A 14,864-nucleotide genomic window follows, 5' to 3' on the forward strand; every position below is an offset into this window, starting at 1 on the left:
TTTTTTGGTTTTTCGAAACAGGGTTTCTCTGTGGTTTTGGAGCCTGTCCTAGAACTAGCTCTTGTAGACCAGGCTGGTCTCGAACTCACAGAGATCCGCCTGCCTCTGCCTCCCGAGTGCTGGGATTAAATTGAACTCCTTTTGAAGTTCTGCTCTGTGATACTCCATAGCCACCCACCACTTCGGGGCTGTCCTCCACCTGTACAGTCTGTAGATTCCCAAGTCACAGTGTGCTGCTACCTTTTTACCAATCTAATGCATTAACATGTACCATCTTAACTCCACTGTCACCTCTTAAAGCCTAGCCTACTGCCCAAGACTCTTCTGCTTTTATCAGTGCTGTTACCACATCCTAGGTCCTGGCCTAGTAGTTCTAGAGTTTTTAGTCCCTCTATACGTCACTGCTCCCAAGGTCTTCTCCTGCTTTTCCCTCGCAGTTATTTTTTTTTCTTCAGTGGAGTCTCATGACTGATTCTCTCAAATCCCTGGGATCTGCTTTGTACCTGGCACTATCTATGTTCTAGAGATTCAGCAATAAGACAAGTCTACTCCCTCCTGCAGGCATAGAAATAGTACCATGTCATTTGATAGACTCAATGTAGGGGCTTTGAGAGCTCAGCAGAGACACCCCATCTGCTACTAGGGAAGACAGGAAGGCTCAAGGAAACTGCTCACTGACGTGAGTTTTGCCAATATGCTAGCCAGAAGAAAGGGTGAGAATAGAGACACCAAAGCAGCAGGAGCAATGTGGTCAAGGGTGTCTTCAGGGAGGTCAGGATGGCTGGAACACGGGCTATAGGGAAAAAGAAGACCTAGAACTAGAGTGTCAGGTGGTGCTGCATGTGCCATGGTTTAGCTCCTATACTTTATTTATTTATTTATTTACTTACTTACTTACTTACTTACTTACTTATTTATTTATTTATTTATTTATTTATTTTTGAGGCAGTGTTCTTTGAGTAGCCCTGACTGTCCTGGAACTCACTTTGTAGACTAGGCTGGCTTTGAACTCAGACATGTGCCTGCCTCTGCCTCCCATATGCTAGGTTTAAAGGTGTGCACCACCACCACTCAGCTTTCACCTTACTTTATCTTGAAGTCTGCAGGGTCTTTGAAATGGGTGGCCCCCAATGTCTGGAGTAAGGGTGTTAAGGAAAAACTGGAATATTGCCCAGGCCTCATTTTACACATACATACAGAAATCCTTACTGGTGAAATGATGATCCCTGCCTGGGGAATCTCAGGAAGTAGAAGAAATGGAAGTCATTCAGGAAACAGGTCTATTGGCCATATGTTGATAATTTAAAATATTGCTGGGCGGTAGTGGTGCACGCCTTTAATCTCAGCACTCGGGAGGCAAAGGCAGGCAGATCTCCGTGAGTTTGAGGCCAGCCTGGTCTATAAGAGCTAGTTACAGGACAGGCTCCAAAGCTATAGAGAAACCCTGTCTCGAAAAACCAAAAAAAAGCTAATTTAAAATATTCATTCATTGTGAAAATGTATAAGGAATTGTTCTTTGTTGTGACAAATACTCTAAAATCAAAGGACATTTAAAACTGTGTGCAGCTGACCTTGGTGGTATGATCCCAGAAGGCTGAGGCCAAGAATATAAGTTATTGCCTATGGGTTACATAGTATATTCAAAGCCAACCTCCCTGGGCAACTTAACAGCTGTAGTAGCTGAAGAGATGGCTCTGTGGTTAAGAGCAGGTACTGCTTTTGCAGAGGGCCTGAGTTTGATTCCCAGAACCCATGTTAGGCATCTTAACAGCTTCCTGTAACTCATGGGCACTTAAATTCATATACCAACATACAAACATGTGTACATAATTTAAAATTAATAAAATAGGGGTTGGAGAAATAGCTCAGTAGTTTCAAGAGCAATGGCTGTCCTTGAAAAAACTCAGATTTGGTTCCCAGATCCCATGTGGCAGCTCACAACAGTCTGTAACTTCAAGATAAGGGATCTGGTGCCCCCTTTTGGCCTTCATGGGCACCAGGCATACATATGGTGCACATACCTATAGGCAAATACTCATACATACAATAAACTTATTTTTCTTTTTTTAAGACAGGGTTTCTGTGTATAGCCTTGACTGTCCTGGAACTTGTTCTATAGACCAGACTGGCTACAGACTCAGACATCCACCTGCCTCTGCCTCCCAAGTCCTGGGAATAAAAGCTTGTGATACCATACCTGGCATAGTTTAACTCTTTAAAACCTTTAAATCTTTTTTTTTTTTTTTTTAATGCTGAAAGTCAAGCATTAGGGGCTGGAGAGAGGGCTCAGAAGTTAGAGCCCTGGCTGCTCTTCCAGAGTCTTGAGTTTAATTCCCAGCAACCACATGGTGGCTCACAACCATCTTAATGAGATTGGGTGCCATCTTGAACAATAGAAAAGGGCTTAGAATAAAGCTTTGGTGGAGCACTTAGCATACAACAGGCCTCGGGTCCAAACCCAATTACCTCAAAAGGAAAATACATGCTGTGCTTTCTGATAGAAAGATGCAGAGGATGATTAGGAAGGATATTTGTTAGGTCCTGTTCTGTTCACTTGAGCTATACTAATAACCCTAGGGCCAGGTCCTGTTACTAGCCTGAGTATATAGATAAAGTAGATAACTCAGTTTTCAGTGCTAGGAAGTGACAGCTGGGATTTGAGCCCAGTAGGTGGCTACAACTGGTTGTTTGTTTTGTCGGTTTTTATATATCTGTGCCCTCGTGTGCCTGGTGCCCTTGGATGCCAGAAGAGTGCACTTAATCCCCTGGGATTGGAGTTGTAGATAGTTGTTAGCAGCTCTGTAAGTGCTGAGAATTGAACCCAGCTCTCTGGACCACTGAGCCATCTCTCCAGCCCCTGAGCCCATGCTTTTGACTAGTAGGCAAAGGGAAGTGAAGAGTGGCAAAAGGGCTCATGCACGGTTCGTTTTTGTTGTGGGAGGAAAGACACAGGAGGTGAATAACTGGGCTGGTGTTTTGACTCTTGCCTAAGTTTGTTTTTTTTGTTTTTTTTTTTTTGTTTTTTTTGAATTTTTTTTGAGACGGTTTCTCCGTAGTTTTTTGGTTCCTGTCCTGGAACTAGCTCTTGTAGACCAGGCTGGCCTCGAACTCACAGAGATCCGCCTGCCTCTGCCTCCGAGTGCTGGGATTAAAGGCTTGCGCCACCACCGCCCGGCAACTCTTGCCTAAGTTTTATGAAAAGGACAAGAAAGCAAAGGGAACTAGAGATGTAAACAGAGTGTTGGTATAAAAAGCCGTAGGATATTAGAGAACCAGGAAACAGGAATGGAAGGACCACTTTCAGACATGGTAGGACAGATGAATTTATGTACCCAGAGGCAAGATGGGTAGTAACCAGTGCTTTCCAGTATGGGCGCCTTTCATTTTTACTTTGTTCATCCCTTTTCTAACATACCTTTGACTAATGTTTATTTGTTATGTAATAAGCACGCCCATAATGACAGTTACTAAACCATGCTGAAGTTAACCTGCTTGGGGCATGCTTTAGTAGTAGCTGGGTGACTTGGAATGGAGAAAAGTAAGTTATGACCTTGGTGGTTCCTATAGACACCAGTTTCTTAGTGGTGAACCAGAAATGACACTCAGCCAGGAGTGGTGGCGCACGCCTTTAATCCCAGCACTCAGGAGGCAGAGGCAGGCAGATCTCTAAATTCGAGGCCAGCCTGGTCTACAGAGCAAGTTTCAGGACAGCAAAGGCTACACAGAGAAACTCTGTCTGAAAAAACAAACAAAAAGAAATGTAAATCCCTCCTCATCTCAGCTTCCCCATACTTCTCTCTCTCTGTCTTCCTTGTCTGTAAAATTAAGGTGCCACTCTTTGTCCTGCATGTTAGGAAGAATTATATCTCACTGCAGTCAGATCTCTTAGTCACCAGTTGAGCCTCCCAGTTTTTTAGTTACAGTACTCATAGATTTGTAGAAAGTTGCAAAACAATGAGCATGTAAATCTCATATACCTTTCTCCAAGGTAAATGTCATATAATTATAATATCAGAGCCAAGAACCTGATATTGGAACAATCCATAGAACATGACCGGTCTTACTAGTTTTGCATGCATTCAGCCTCTGTGTGTATGAGAGAGATTGATCGTGTGTTTACTTTTGTAACCACTGCCACAGTTAGGATCTGAAGTGTGCTGTCACGGGAACTCCTTTGTGTTACCTCTTTATGGCCGCATGAACCCCTTTCCCATCCCTGACACCTGAGAACATCTGTTCTCTATCTCTGTGGGTGTGCTACTTAGAGTTACAGAAGTGTAATTATGCAGTATAAATTCTTTTGAGATTAGTTTTTTCTTTTTTTCGGTTTTTTGAGTCAGGGTTGCTCTGTGTAGCTTTGGAGCCTGTCCTGGAACTTGTTCTGTAGACTAGGCTGGTCTCGAACTCACAGAGATCCGCCTGCCTCTGCTTCCCAAGTGCTGGAATTAAAGGCGTGCGCCACTACTGCCCAGCAAGATTAGCTTTTTCATTCTGCATGACTTCTTTGAAGCTATCCAGTCTAGTAGCGTTGTAAATTAATGTTGTTTTGTCTTCCATACTTGAGAATTGTTTGTTTACCTCTATCTCTTTAGTGCCACTTCCCTTCTTTTTCTTTGGTTTTTCGAGACAGGGTTTCTTTCTCATTTATTTGTTTGTTTATTTTTTTTTTTTTTTGGTTTTTGTTTTGTTTTGTTTTTTTGAGACAGGGTTTCTCTGTGGCTTTGGAGCCTGTCCTGGCACTAGCTCTGTAGACCAGGCTGGTCTCGAACTCACAGAGATCCGCCTGCCTCTGCCTCCCGAGTGCTGGGACTAAAGGCGTGCGCCACTATCGCCCGGCCTATTTTTGTTTTTTGAGACAGGGTTTTTCTATAGCTTTGGAGCCTATCCTAGAACTAGCACTTGTAGACCAGGATGGCCTTAAACTCAGAGATCCGCCTGCCTCTGCCTCCAGAGTGCTGGGATTAAAGGCGTAAACCACCACTGCCTGATTTGCCATTTCCCCTTCTAGAATGTCCTCTGCTGGTCTGCGTTGATTTCCTTATTCAGCATGTCTCACTGCTGTGTGCCTCACCTCATCTAATATGCCCTGTATCAATTATGCATATCATTTTTCTGTTTGCAGACAAAGGCAGGGACTTTATGCAGTTCTCTTTGTATTTCCTACATCTCATGCTGTACCTGCAATGTGAGAGGTGTGTGGTGGATGGGTTTTAGATGGATGAATGATGGGGCACTTATATCATCTTGGCTGTGTTGTCTCCCTAGCTAGACCTGAAGCTAGATGGGAACTTGACTGCATCACTGCATTCTATTTGCTAGTCTGCATTGTACCAAAGATGTTTAGATGTGGCTTCAGTGCATGCATGCCTTTGTATATGGTGGGATGAAAGGAGGACGGAAGTGCTTATGGGCTGGTTTCCCAGCTGCCAAGCCTGACTTCCTACAGTCAGCAGGATGGACCTGGAGATGTCGGGGCTGAAGACCCTGGAACATGTGGCAGTGACAGTCTCCATCACGCACCCACGACGTGGCAGCTTAGAACTGAAACTGTTTTGTCCCAGTGGCATGATGTCTTTGATCGGCGCGCCCCGCAGCCTTGACTCGTATGTACACCTGCCCATAGCCTTCTGAGTTTTCTTTATAATAAGGGCTTTCTTAAGAGGATGCTAGCACTATCCTAAGACACTGCACCACGGGTGTCCTTAGCAGCTGGATACCATGGGCCATGCTTTATTCAAGTGTTTATAACATACTTGCATTATATGCCTGCATGGGTTCCTCTAGTCCTTTGGAAAGATAAGTGTAGTAGTATGGCTGTAGTTGTAGCACTGGGGAGAGTGATAAGATAGGAGGATCATGAATTTGACACCAGCTTGGGCTGTCTAGAAAGACCCGGTTTCAAAAGCGAACAGCTGAAGGTATGGCTCACTTGTAAACATTAGTTCAGCATGCAAGCCTCGAGGGCTAGCAAGGCAAAAAAAGGAGCAGCATATACCATAACCCAACACTCAAGTTGTAAAGGTGGAAGAGGAAAGAGTTCAAGAGCAGCTAGGACTTTATAGCAAGACTTGTCTAAAAGAAACTAAGATCTGTGGATTTCCAGGCCCGTACTTTGTCCATGTTGTCCTTTACTACACACAAGGAAATAAGTTCCTTATACCCCAAGATCCCAAGAACAGGGTGGCACTTACGGGCTTCTCATGGCACCCTCCCAAATGCTTACAGTTAGTTCCTAATGTGTTTCTGTTCTGGGGTAAGATTAACTGTGCCAAGCCATCCATGTGTTGTGCTTTGCTCTTTCCCAGGGATCCTAATGGCTTCAATGACTGGACCTTTTCCACTGTGCGCTGTTGGGGGGAAAGAGCAAGAGGCATCTACAGACTGGCCATCAGGGATGTAGGTGAGCCTTCCTGTCTTACACTACCATGTCCCCCTTGAGTTTCACACTCCCCACAGGAAGTGTTCCATGGGTAATATAGGTAGGGTTGCTGTTGGTGAAGATGGCACATGCCAAGAAGTATGTCCTATCCTAAAAGTAGGCATTGTCCCTAAATGCCTCATGTATGTCCCTAAATGCTCATTTATACTGCCTCTATATTCCTTGGAGAAGTGACTGATGCATTTTTCCTCAGGATAGCAACAAATATTCCTTGTTGAAACCACATTTCAAGCCCTTTCACATATAACCATCCTTCGGCCAGCCCTGATAGGCAGGTAAGGGCAGGACAAATTTTCACCATTTTGCTTTTTTAGAAAAACTGAGGTCCTTAGGTTTGAAGTGACTTGTATAAGATCATGGTAGCAGTGAGAGTTACCATAGCAAGAAAACCGACTATCTACAGTATCAGCATGGAGACTGGAAATGGAACCCCGCCTTCCCAGCTGGTTCCAGTCAGGTTAGGTAGCCACTTGACTGGCAGCTTTTGAACCTTTAATTTAATAGAAGGACTTTTTTCCTTTGAAGGAAAATCCCAGATAAAACCCCAGATTATAGAAAGCAAATGCAAAACACTGCTTTCCGTATGCCTTCAACCTTTCTCTTCTGTCCCTAGGGTGCCCTATGAGGGGGTCTATGGGACACAAACTGTGGCAGACTGTGTGGTCTGAATCCCCTTGGGCGGATGGGTGGGCCAGGCTCTGCTGTTCTGCATGGCCAACAGTACACAGCTCATGACTACCCACTTACTGCCCTAGGAGATGAACCGCTCCAAGTGGGCATCCTCCGGCAGTGGCAGCTGACCCTGTATGGCTCTATGTGGAGTCCAGTAGACATCAAGGACAGACAAAGGTAGGTATAACTGCATCCATCAGAGGAGAGAGGGGGAGACCGCTCCTAAGGGCTGGGGAAGAGGTGCCACCGAGGGAGCCCAATCTTCTGAACCCCAACTGTGCTTCAGCTTAGACCAATGAATGACAAGAGTCATGGGCCAGGAACCCAGGGTACTTCTGCACTCCCTGCTCTGGGACTTCCCTCCCTCTTCAGCTACAAGATAGAGGGCAGATGGTATAGGTACCATGTTGATAGCATGTCTTTGTCTTTTCTTTCCTTCAGTCTGTTAGAAAGTGCCATGAGTGGAAAGTACCTGCATGATGACTTCACTCTGCCTTGCCCACCGGGGCTGAACATTCCTGAGGAGGATGGTTACATTATTACCCCTAACACACTGAAGGTATAGAGACCAAAACTCCAGCTATAGCTGTCAGGGCTATCCTGGCAAGTTTGGTCCTTGGTATTATGCAGGTGAACTGGGGAATGAGGGATTTGGAGGACATGGGTCCCTAGCATTACTCCTAGCCTGTTAGCTCCCTCATTGAGGACAGTACCTGTATGTGAGAAAGGCTTGAGCAGTGGTTGGGTTGGGAAGGGTTCTAGAAGTGAGAGACTCCCCGGGTTCATGCTTCTGGGCTAGAGCCTATTGCTGACACTGTCAATGTTTGGCTTTTTCCTAGACCCTGGTGCTGGTGGGCTGCTTCACTGTCTTCTGGACCATTTATTACATGCTAGAAGTATACTTGAGCCAGAGGAACATGGCTTCCATCCAAGGTTGCAGGAGTGGACACTGCTCCCGGCCCCAACAGAGCCAGAGCTCCAGGGAGGTGGGGACAGAACTAGAATCAGTGCCTCTATGCAACAGCAAGGACCAGGATGGAGTGGATTCAGAGAACGGGAGCTGCGCTGCCACCTCTGGCTTCCTGGCCCCAGAGCTGCTCGGTGAAGGGGACTGGAACCTGTCCCAGAGCAGTAAGATTGTCCAGGACTGTCCTCAGTACCAGCCCCCAGACCTGCTCCAGGGGAAGGATGGACAGATCTGCTGACCCCAGGGCCCAGAGTCCTCCATGTGCAACAGGCTCTTTCTAAAATTGGTGATGAGGCTTCCAGTCATGGATGCTCAGGAGAGAAATGGTCCAGGTAGTGACATCTGGAACCCAAGACCTCTGAAGCATTCTTGGTTTTCTCAGGAGGGTGAGGGCCATCAAGAGCAGTGGTAGAGGACTTTGCTGATGAGCCTTGGCACCCACATCAGGCAGCCCTTGATCTCACCCCTCTGAGGCTGGTCAATGACCTAGGCCACCAGGATCTCCACCCATTCGTGAGTTATACAGGTGCCTGTGTATCCAGGACCACTCTCAATAGAAGTGTCACTATACAGAGGGCCCAGAGGAGAGGCTGGCAAGAGCCAGGACATGCCTGAGAGAAGCTGCCTTCATTACCCTTGGCTGTGCGCCTGGTCCGAAGCCAACCTCAAGCCTGCCCCCCCCCCCCCCCCCCCCCCCCCCCCCCCCCCCCCCCCCCCCCCCCCCCCCCCCCCCCCCCCCCCCCCCCCCGTCTCCTTCGCACCGCTCCCTTCCTGCTGAAGGAATGGTGAAGCTCCTGGGAGACGGGAGTCCCAGCACCCCTGCTGCCTCGTTGGGGAAGTTGTCCAATAGGACTGCAGAGAGCTGACACTAGTGTTGTCAGAAAGACAGCTTGGGAGCCACTGCCTGTGACCACCCTGTCTTCCTCTGCAAAGTGCTCAGGGAAATGGCCTTCGTTCCTGAGGCCAGCTGTCTGCCTGACTTTTCCTCCATTCTTGGCCTTCCCCTTCCCCTCTTCTGAGCTAATTGTTGATCTGAATTTTTTAATGCTTAAGATTTGATTTTTACTTTTCACAGCAACATTTTGTTGAATTTTTTTCTGCACAGCTTTTCCAAAATAAAAACCAGAAGTATAAAAAAAAATCCAAACAGTTCCACTCTTCCCACTTTTCCTCCCTTCTGCCTCCCCAAAGCTGTTGCAGGTGGCAGATCACTCCTGTTCCCCACAGCCCACTTCCTCTGAACTTCTGGGTCTGTGGGGCCTGAAAAGTCATCCAGAAGACAGTGGTCAGGAACAAATGAACCCCTGGTGCAGGGCCCCTTGCCCCCTGCTCTAGTTTCCTGGAATAGAAACAGGAGAGACTAAATGAATCACACTGCCAGCCAGGCCTGAGAAAAGATGGATGTCTATATATATTTTTTTTCATTTTTGAAATTCAACCCAAAAAATATTCCAGGAAAAGACGGAGAGGCTGGGCTGGGTCTCCTTCAGATGGCATTTGCTACCAAGGACAGTGGGCAGCTGGCCAACACCCAGGCTACCCCAGCCCACTTCTCCCTGCGTACTCCAGGATGGGAGAGACAGTGGAGGTGGGGGTGCAGCTGGGAGCAGGGGCCAGGGGTGGTGGCTCTGCGGTAAGAAGCTGGGCTGAGGCTGGGGAGAGGTGGGGGTTCCCATGTGCAGACATCTTTGCCCAGTGACAGCCTCGAAGCTGTCAGGGCTAAGAACCTACATAGGTGTGGATGTGGCAGGCTAAGCAGGACGCTGCAGGACGCTGCAGCCAGGTATCTGGGAAAGGCAGGCTCGGGGCTGGCCTTCCCTTCTAACTGATGATCTGCCGGGGTCGTCCATAGCCTGTCATGCCAGCCTGTGAGGCACCTCTGTTGCTGCCCATCTGAAGGCCAATGACGTGCTTCCCCTCCTGCAGTTGACTCTCCGTGAACTCCCTCTTATGCTCCTGGGCTTTCCTAGAAGAGAGGAACCAGGATCAGACTTCCTAGAACTTGGTGTTCTCCAACAGTCTTCTGATCCCTCTCACTTCATAGTTCAGCCCCATTCCCTTCCTTTTTTTTTTCTGTCTTTCCTGAGTTTGGCTGGTGGTAGGAGTTAGGGAGTCTGCTAGAGTTCATGCTGGTAAAGGGCAGGAGTTCAGAAGTAAGACCCCATTTCCCCCAGTCCAGGGCCTTACTTGGGACCTTCCTGGCTCTGCTGGACCTTATCTTTATCATGGCTGACCAGCCCAAACCACCTCCACCTCACAAAGGGACCCAAGCTTAGGAACAGGGAACCAGTGACCACATACTTCATAAACCAGTTGGGATCTCCACGATAGTGTCCATCGTTCTTGGTCACAGCCAAGCTGCCCAAAGCCATTAGAGTCCTCTGCACTGCTGCCATGTCTTTGCCTGTGAGAAGAGTGGCCAGGGAACCAACTTCAGGACCTCAGGACCATATAGGCAAAATCTGCCCCTGACACAAAAATGGTCAAACCAACAGCAAGTGCCCCCAAATCAAAGAGATTTCAGGAGACCCTCGTGAGTGTGGTGTGGTATGTTTTTTATATGTGTACAGTTCTAGGATCCAGCACAGGCCCTTGTGCATATTAGGAAAATGCTGTACCTCCAGGCTGCTGCCCCTGTTGTGTGCTCTCTTGGCATAGCTTGTTCCTGCTATGCACACATCAACAGAGCTGGTTGTGGCTTCTTTTGATATTCCCTCTCCCTGCCTGAGATTCTTGCTCACCACTAGCCCACTGGCTCCAGCCCATTTTCCTCTGTACCTTCAAAGAGGTCAACAGTCTGGAACATGTCAGTCTTGGTGACTCCATAGTCCTCAGCTGCCTTTAAGAATTGAGCCACCTGCTCCATCTGCTTGAAGACCATGGAAGGCGGATTCTCAGGCACTTTAACTGGCTTGGATCCATCAGGATACAGGCTGTTCACCAGCTTGCTCAGAATCTGCCAGGCACAGAACACAGCTGGATACTCAGCTCAGGGTCTGCCCCACAGCTTGCAGGGTGGCACAACACATCCCCAGACCCCTTCACAAGGTGCCACTCACCACGCCATTCTTCAGCCACACCTGGAAGCCCAGGCGCCCACGATCTGGGCGGCCCACATCAGGACCACACTGCATTACAATCCACTCCACTAGTCGCTCCTCCAGCTCCTCATCATACTTCTTCTCGATTTTGGACTGCACTTCACGGCTCATGCCATAGGATGGACCCTTGTTGGCCATGTTGAGGCAGACCTAAAGCAGACCATGTGGAGGAGAGAACAACAGGTCAGCAAATAGCTTGGCTCCACTTGAGCTAAGCAGGCCTTTAGCTCTGTAAGGGGTTCTCAGGCACTCTGCACACCACCGCATACCAGCTAGGCCAGCGGTGTCCACTTACTGCAAAGGCCCCTCTGGACATGAACCTCAAGAAACAAGATTAGATAGAGCAAGGGTCTGTCAACTCTTTATGTAAAGAACCAGAGAGTAAATATTTTAGATTTTGCAGGTTATATGACCTCTACTATTGAGTGAAAACAGCATACATGATACATAACCAGTGTGTGCCAATAAAATTTTGTTTGTAAAGACAGTATGGGGCTGGAGAGACGGCTCAAAGGTTAAAAGCACTGCCAGCTCTTCCAGAGGTCCCAGGTTCAATTTCTAGCAACCACACAGTGGCTCACAGCCATCTGTAATGAGATCTGGTGCCCTCTTCTGGTGTGCAGGCAGAACACTGTATATACATAGCAAATAAATATTTAAAAAAAAAAATAAAAAACCTGCCGGTAGGCTGCACTTCACTTATGAACTTGACAACCTCTGGCCTGGAGGCAGCCTTCCTCCTCTCTTTCCTCATTGCTTTCTTCTCTTTTCAGTACAGATGGAACCCAGGGCTTCACATATGAGAGGGAAGTCCACTGCTAAGCTTTGTCCTCAGCCTTCTCTTTGTTTCATAGTTGGTTTTTTTTTTTTTTTTTTGCGTGGGGGGCGGTGTTTTTGTTTGTTTCTCAAGATAGGGTTCCACTGTGTAGCCCTAGTTGTCCTGGAATTCTGTAGACCAGGCTGGCCTCGAACTCAAATCTACCTGCCTTTGCCTCCTGAGTGCTGGGATTAAGAGCATGAACCACACCAACGCCAGGCTTGTTTCCTAGTTTTGAGGCAATGTCTCAGCTGAGCAGGCTGATCTTGAACTTCGGATACTTCTACCTTAGCCTTCTGAGTAGCTGAAATTAAAGCCCCCACATCACCTGGTCTGCCTAGCTAGAAAATTCTTTGTCCAAGACTAGCCAGAAACGCACTAAAGAGTTCTTCCGGAAGCTCCCCCAAATTAAGCCAGTGGGTATCTGTCCAGCTGTCAGTTGCCATCAAGTCTTTACCCTCTGACCCAGAAGCTAGAAGAGCAAAGTTCATCCCCCATACTGCAGCTGACAAAACCACCTGGTAAAGCCACCAAAGTCCCAAGGGGTTCCCACAAGGCAGCTGCATTCTCAGATCCAAATGAGAGAGCATTGGTGTGCCCATGTGAGCCAGCTCTGGCTGTTGCAGTGGTTGGAGGAACCAGTCAGGATTCTGCAGTCAGAATACTCCTGGGATATCCCAGGGCCAAGCATCTTCCAGCCAGAACATGGGAATCCTACCCTGTTTGGCAGCTGCTATCCCAAAGGCCTAAGCCTGGCAGCCCTCAGAGGACCCAGACATGGAGAAGGAGGTAGGCTGCAGGAGCAGAGCAGACAGGCAGATCCCTGGACAGATACAGTTATGATTGGAGCCAGACCCTGTCAACAGGGGACACTCTAAGTGAGATGCCATCTGTCACAGTGTCTGAAAAGTTTCCAAGCCAACCTCTGGCTTCAGAGGGGATACAGGGTGGAAGGAAAATTGTTTGAACATAGAGCAGTTGGCCAGCCTCCCATCTCCTTTGCATGAAAGTCCCTAGAGGTGGTGGGGAGCAATGGTATCACATGGCTTTTTCCCAAGCCAGCTGTCAAACTCTGGACATCTTGCCATCCTTTCCCTAAGTTATGCGCTCCCAGGTTGCGGAGTGGGGCTAACCGTCCGCTGTCTGTGAACTATATCATACAACTGCCTGGAGATGGTGTCTGTGTGCGTGCGTGCGTGCGTGCGTGCGTGGGCGCTTTAACCAGTGAGTTTGTTTACACAGTACACCGAGCTGCTCCTCAGCCCCCACTACCTTTTCCAAAGCATTCCCTGAGCCCTTCACCAAATTTAAGAGAAAAGAAAAAAGAAAAACCCGAAGATCTCATCTAAGTGCAACCACAGAGGCACCTCTCTTCTGGGAAGGGGTCCTCACAGAGGACATGGCTGTCTGAGTGCCCGTCTTCCAGCTAGGGCGGGACTTAAAGGTCTGGTTTCTGTTGGGAATTGTAAACAGCTATGCCTCTCCCATACCCACTGTGTGTCCTGGTCCTCTCTAGGAACTGCTGGGACAAAGAACCACAAAAAGCCACAAAAGGGAGCCTTCCTCCAGGCCTCCACTCAGCCTCCCTCCCATTGCCCCACCCCAGCAAGGTCCAAGAGCCTGACTCTTTCCATCGATTCCCTACCCTGTTTGTGTCCTCCGCTGCTGCCTACGCGGGCTAGGACTGGAGGAGAGCATGGGAGAAGGCCCCCGCATGCACTTCTCAGTCTCCAGGAAGTTCCAAACAGACAGTATAAACTACAGGTCCAAGAACAAGCCCTAGCAACAAGGGCACACACCACAGCCCTGACATCTCTAAGTTTGGATCAGAGCTCTAGGGATTACATGTGCCAGTCTCCCTCTCACACTCAATCCCACCCCTCACTGCCCTTCTTCCCATCTCTCCTGGTGTAAAGCCTGAAGTAGAAAGTCCCAAGAAGTTCCTCTGAGGAGTAGAGGTCAGGTGAGGACAGGAAAGCAAATAAAAATAAAATACAATGATATATGTGTGCAAAGCCCACAATGAAACCCATTACTTTGTATGCTAACGAAAAAAATACTAATAAGAAAAAAAAATCCTTCAAGTTCTTCTCTTGGAGGCACTGGGTGGAGGAGAGAAGGAAGATGGAGGCTTGGCAGCCCGCCAGGACATTTCTAGACAGAGGTTACAGTACAGAACACCTGCATGGCACTCACCTTAGATGCCTGCTGCCATGGCTCCTGCCAGCCCTTCTTTCTCTCCAGCAGGCAAACGAGGAAGGTAGGCAGGCAGTGGAAAGGAGCCTCAGACTAGCAGGAACCCAGAGAAACCAGCAGAACCAGGGATATGTCTGACCGTGGATCCCTAGTCCTCATCACCACCAAACAGTAAGAATAAGCATTTCTGCATCCCTGGGGCACACCTCAACGCCAGGGTCCCAGAAGAGCAGTCCTACTGCACAGATGTGGCACCATCTGCTGCCACCCTTTAAACAGCCCCACGCAGAACCACCAAGACCCTTTGGAAAGGTCAGGGGTCCCGGGCCTGCCCACACAGGCAAAGCTCCTCTGTCTGTCTCCTCTCTGCCAGGAGTGAACAGTGTCCATGGGAAAGCAGGCCCTAGATAAGCCTCTTCTGAAGCACTGAAGTTCTGTGGGGTGAGGGGTGTTCAGTGGTCTAGTGCCTGTCTGGCTTACATGGAACCCTGGATTTGATCTCCGGCACTACAAACAAATAAGATCTTCAGTCCTCCACTGTCTCAGGGGCTGCCAGCAGTGGGCTGTTGCCACAAGTAAACTCACCTTCTTGGACGAGAGAGAGAGAGAGAGAGAGAGAGAGAGAGAGAGAGAGAGAGAGAGAGAGAGAGAGAGAGAGAGAGAGAGAGAGAG

General features: G+C 48.3%; 2 protein-coding genes across 6 annotated transcripts in view; one reads left to right on the top strand and one right to left on the bottom strand.

The window, feature by feature from the left end:
• Positions 1-9,260, top strand: part of Pcsk7 (proprotein convertase subtilisin/kexin type 7) — a 25,515-nt gene extending 16,255 nt beyond the window's left edge. For 4 of the 5 annotated variants that reach the window (XM_050156386.1, XM_050156382.1, XM_050156384.1 and 1 more), the window contains 6 exons: positions 5,123-5,192; positions 5,454-5,603; positions 6,306-6,400; positions 7,195-7,288; positions 7,553-7,670; positions 7,951-9,260. In XM_050156386.1, the coding sequence (XP_050012343.1) occupies positions 5,123-5,192; positions 5,454-5,603; positions 6,306-6,400; positions 7,195-7,288; positions 7,553-7,670; positions 7,951-8,316 (893 nt within the window). In that variant the 3' untranslated portion in view covers positions 8,317-9,260. Of the gene's footprint in view, positions 1-5,122; positions 5,193-5,446; positions 5,604-6,305; positions 6,401-7,194; positions 7,289-7,552; positions 7,671-7,950 lie in introns of all 5 variants that reach the window. The other variant, XM_050156385.1, reaches the window with a different exon arrangement.
• Positions 9,261-9,465: 205 nt separating this feature from the next.
• Positions 9,466-14,864, bottom strand: part of Tagln (transgelin) — a 5,860-nt gene continuing 461 nt past the window's right edge. The window contains exons 2-5 of the mRNA XM_050156396.1: positions 11,138-11,329; positions 10,857-11,034; positions 10,380-10,482; positions 9,466-10,044 (exon numbers count right to left, since the gene is read on the bottom strand). Coding sequence (XP_050012353.1) covers positions 9,900-10,044; positions 10,380-10,482; positions 10,857-11,034; positions 11,138-11,317 — 606 coding nt within the window. The 5' untranslated portion in view covers positions 11,318-11,329 and the 3' untranslated portion in view covers positions 9,466-9,899. The remainder of the gene's footprint in view (positions 10,045-10,379; positions 10,483-10,856; positions 11,035-11,137; positions 11,330-14,864) is intronic.

Source organism: Alexandromys fortis, unplaced genomic scaffold (genome assembly GCF_014885135.2).
Source record: "Alexandromys fortis isolate MF-2015 unplaced genomic scaffold, M_Fortis_MF-2015_v1.1 scaffold_89, whole genome shotgun sequence".
Lineage (NCBI taxonomy): Eukaryota > Metazoa > Chordata > Mammalia > Rodentia > Cricetidae > Alexandromys > Alexandromys fortis.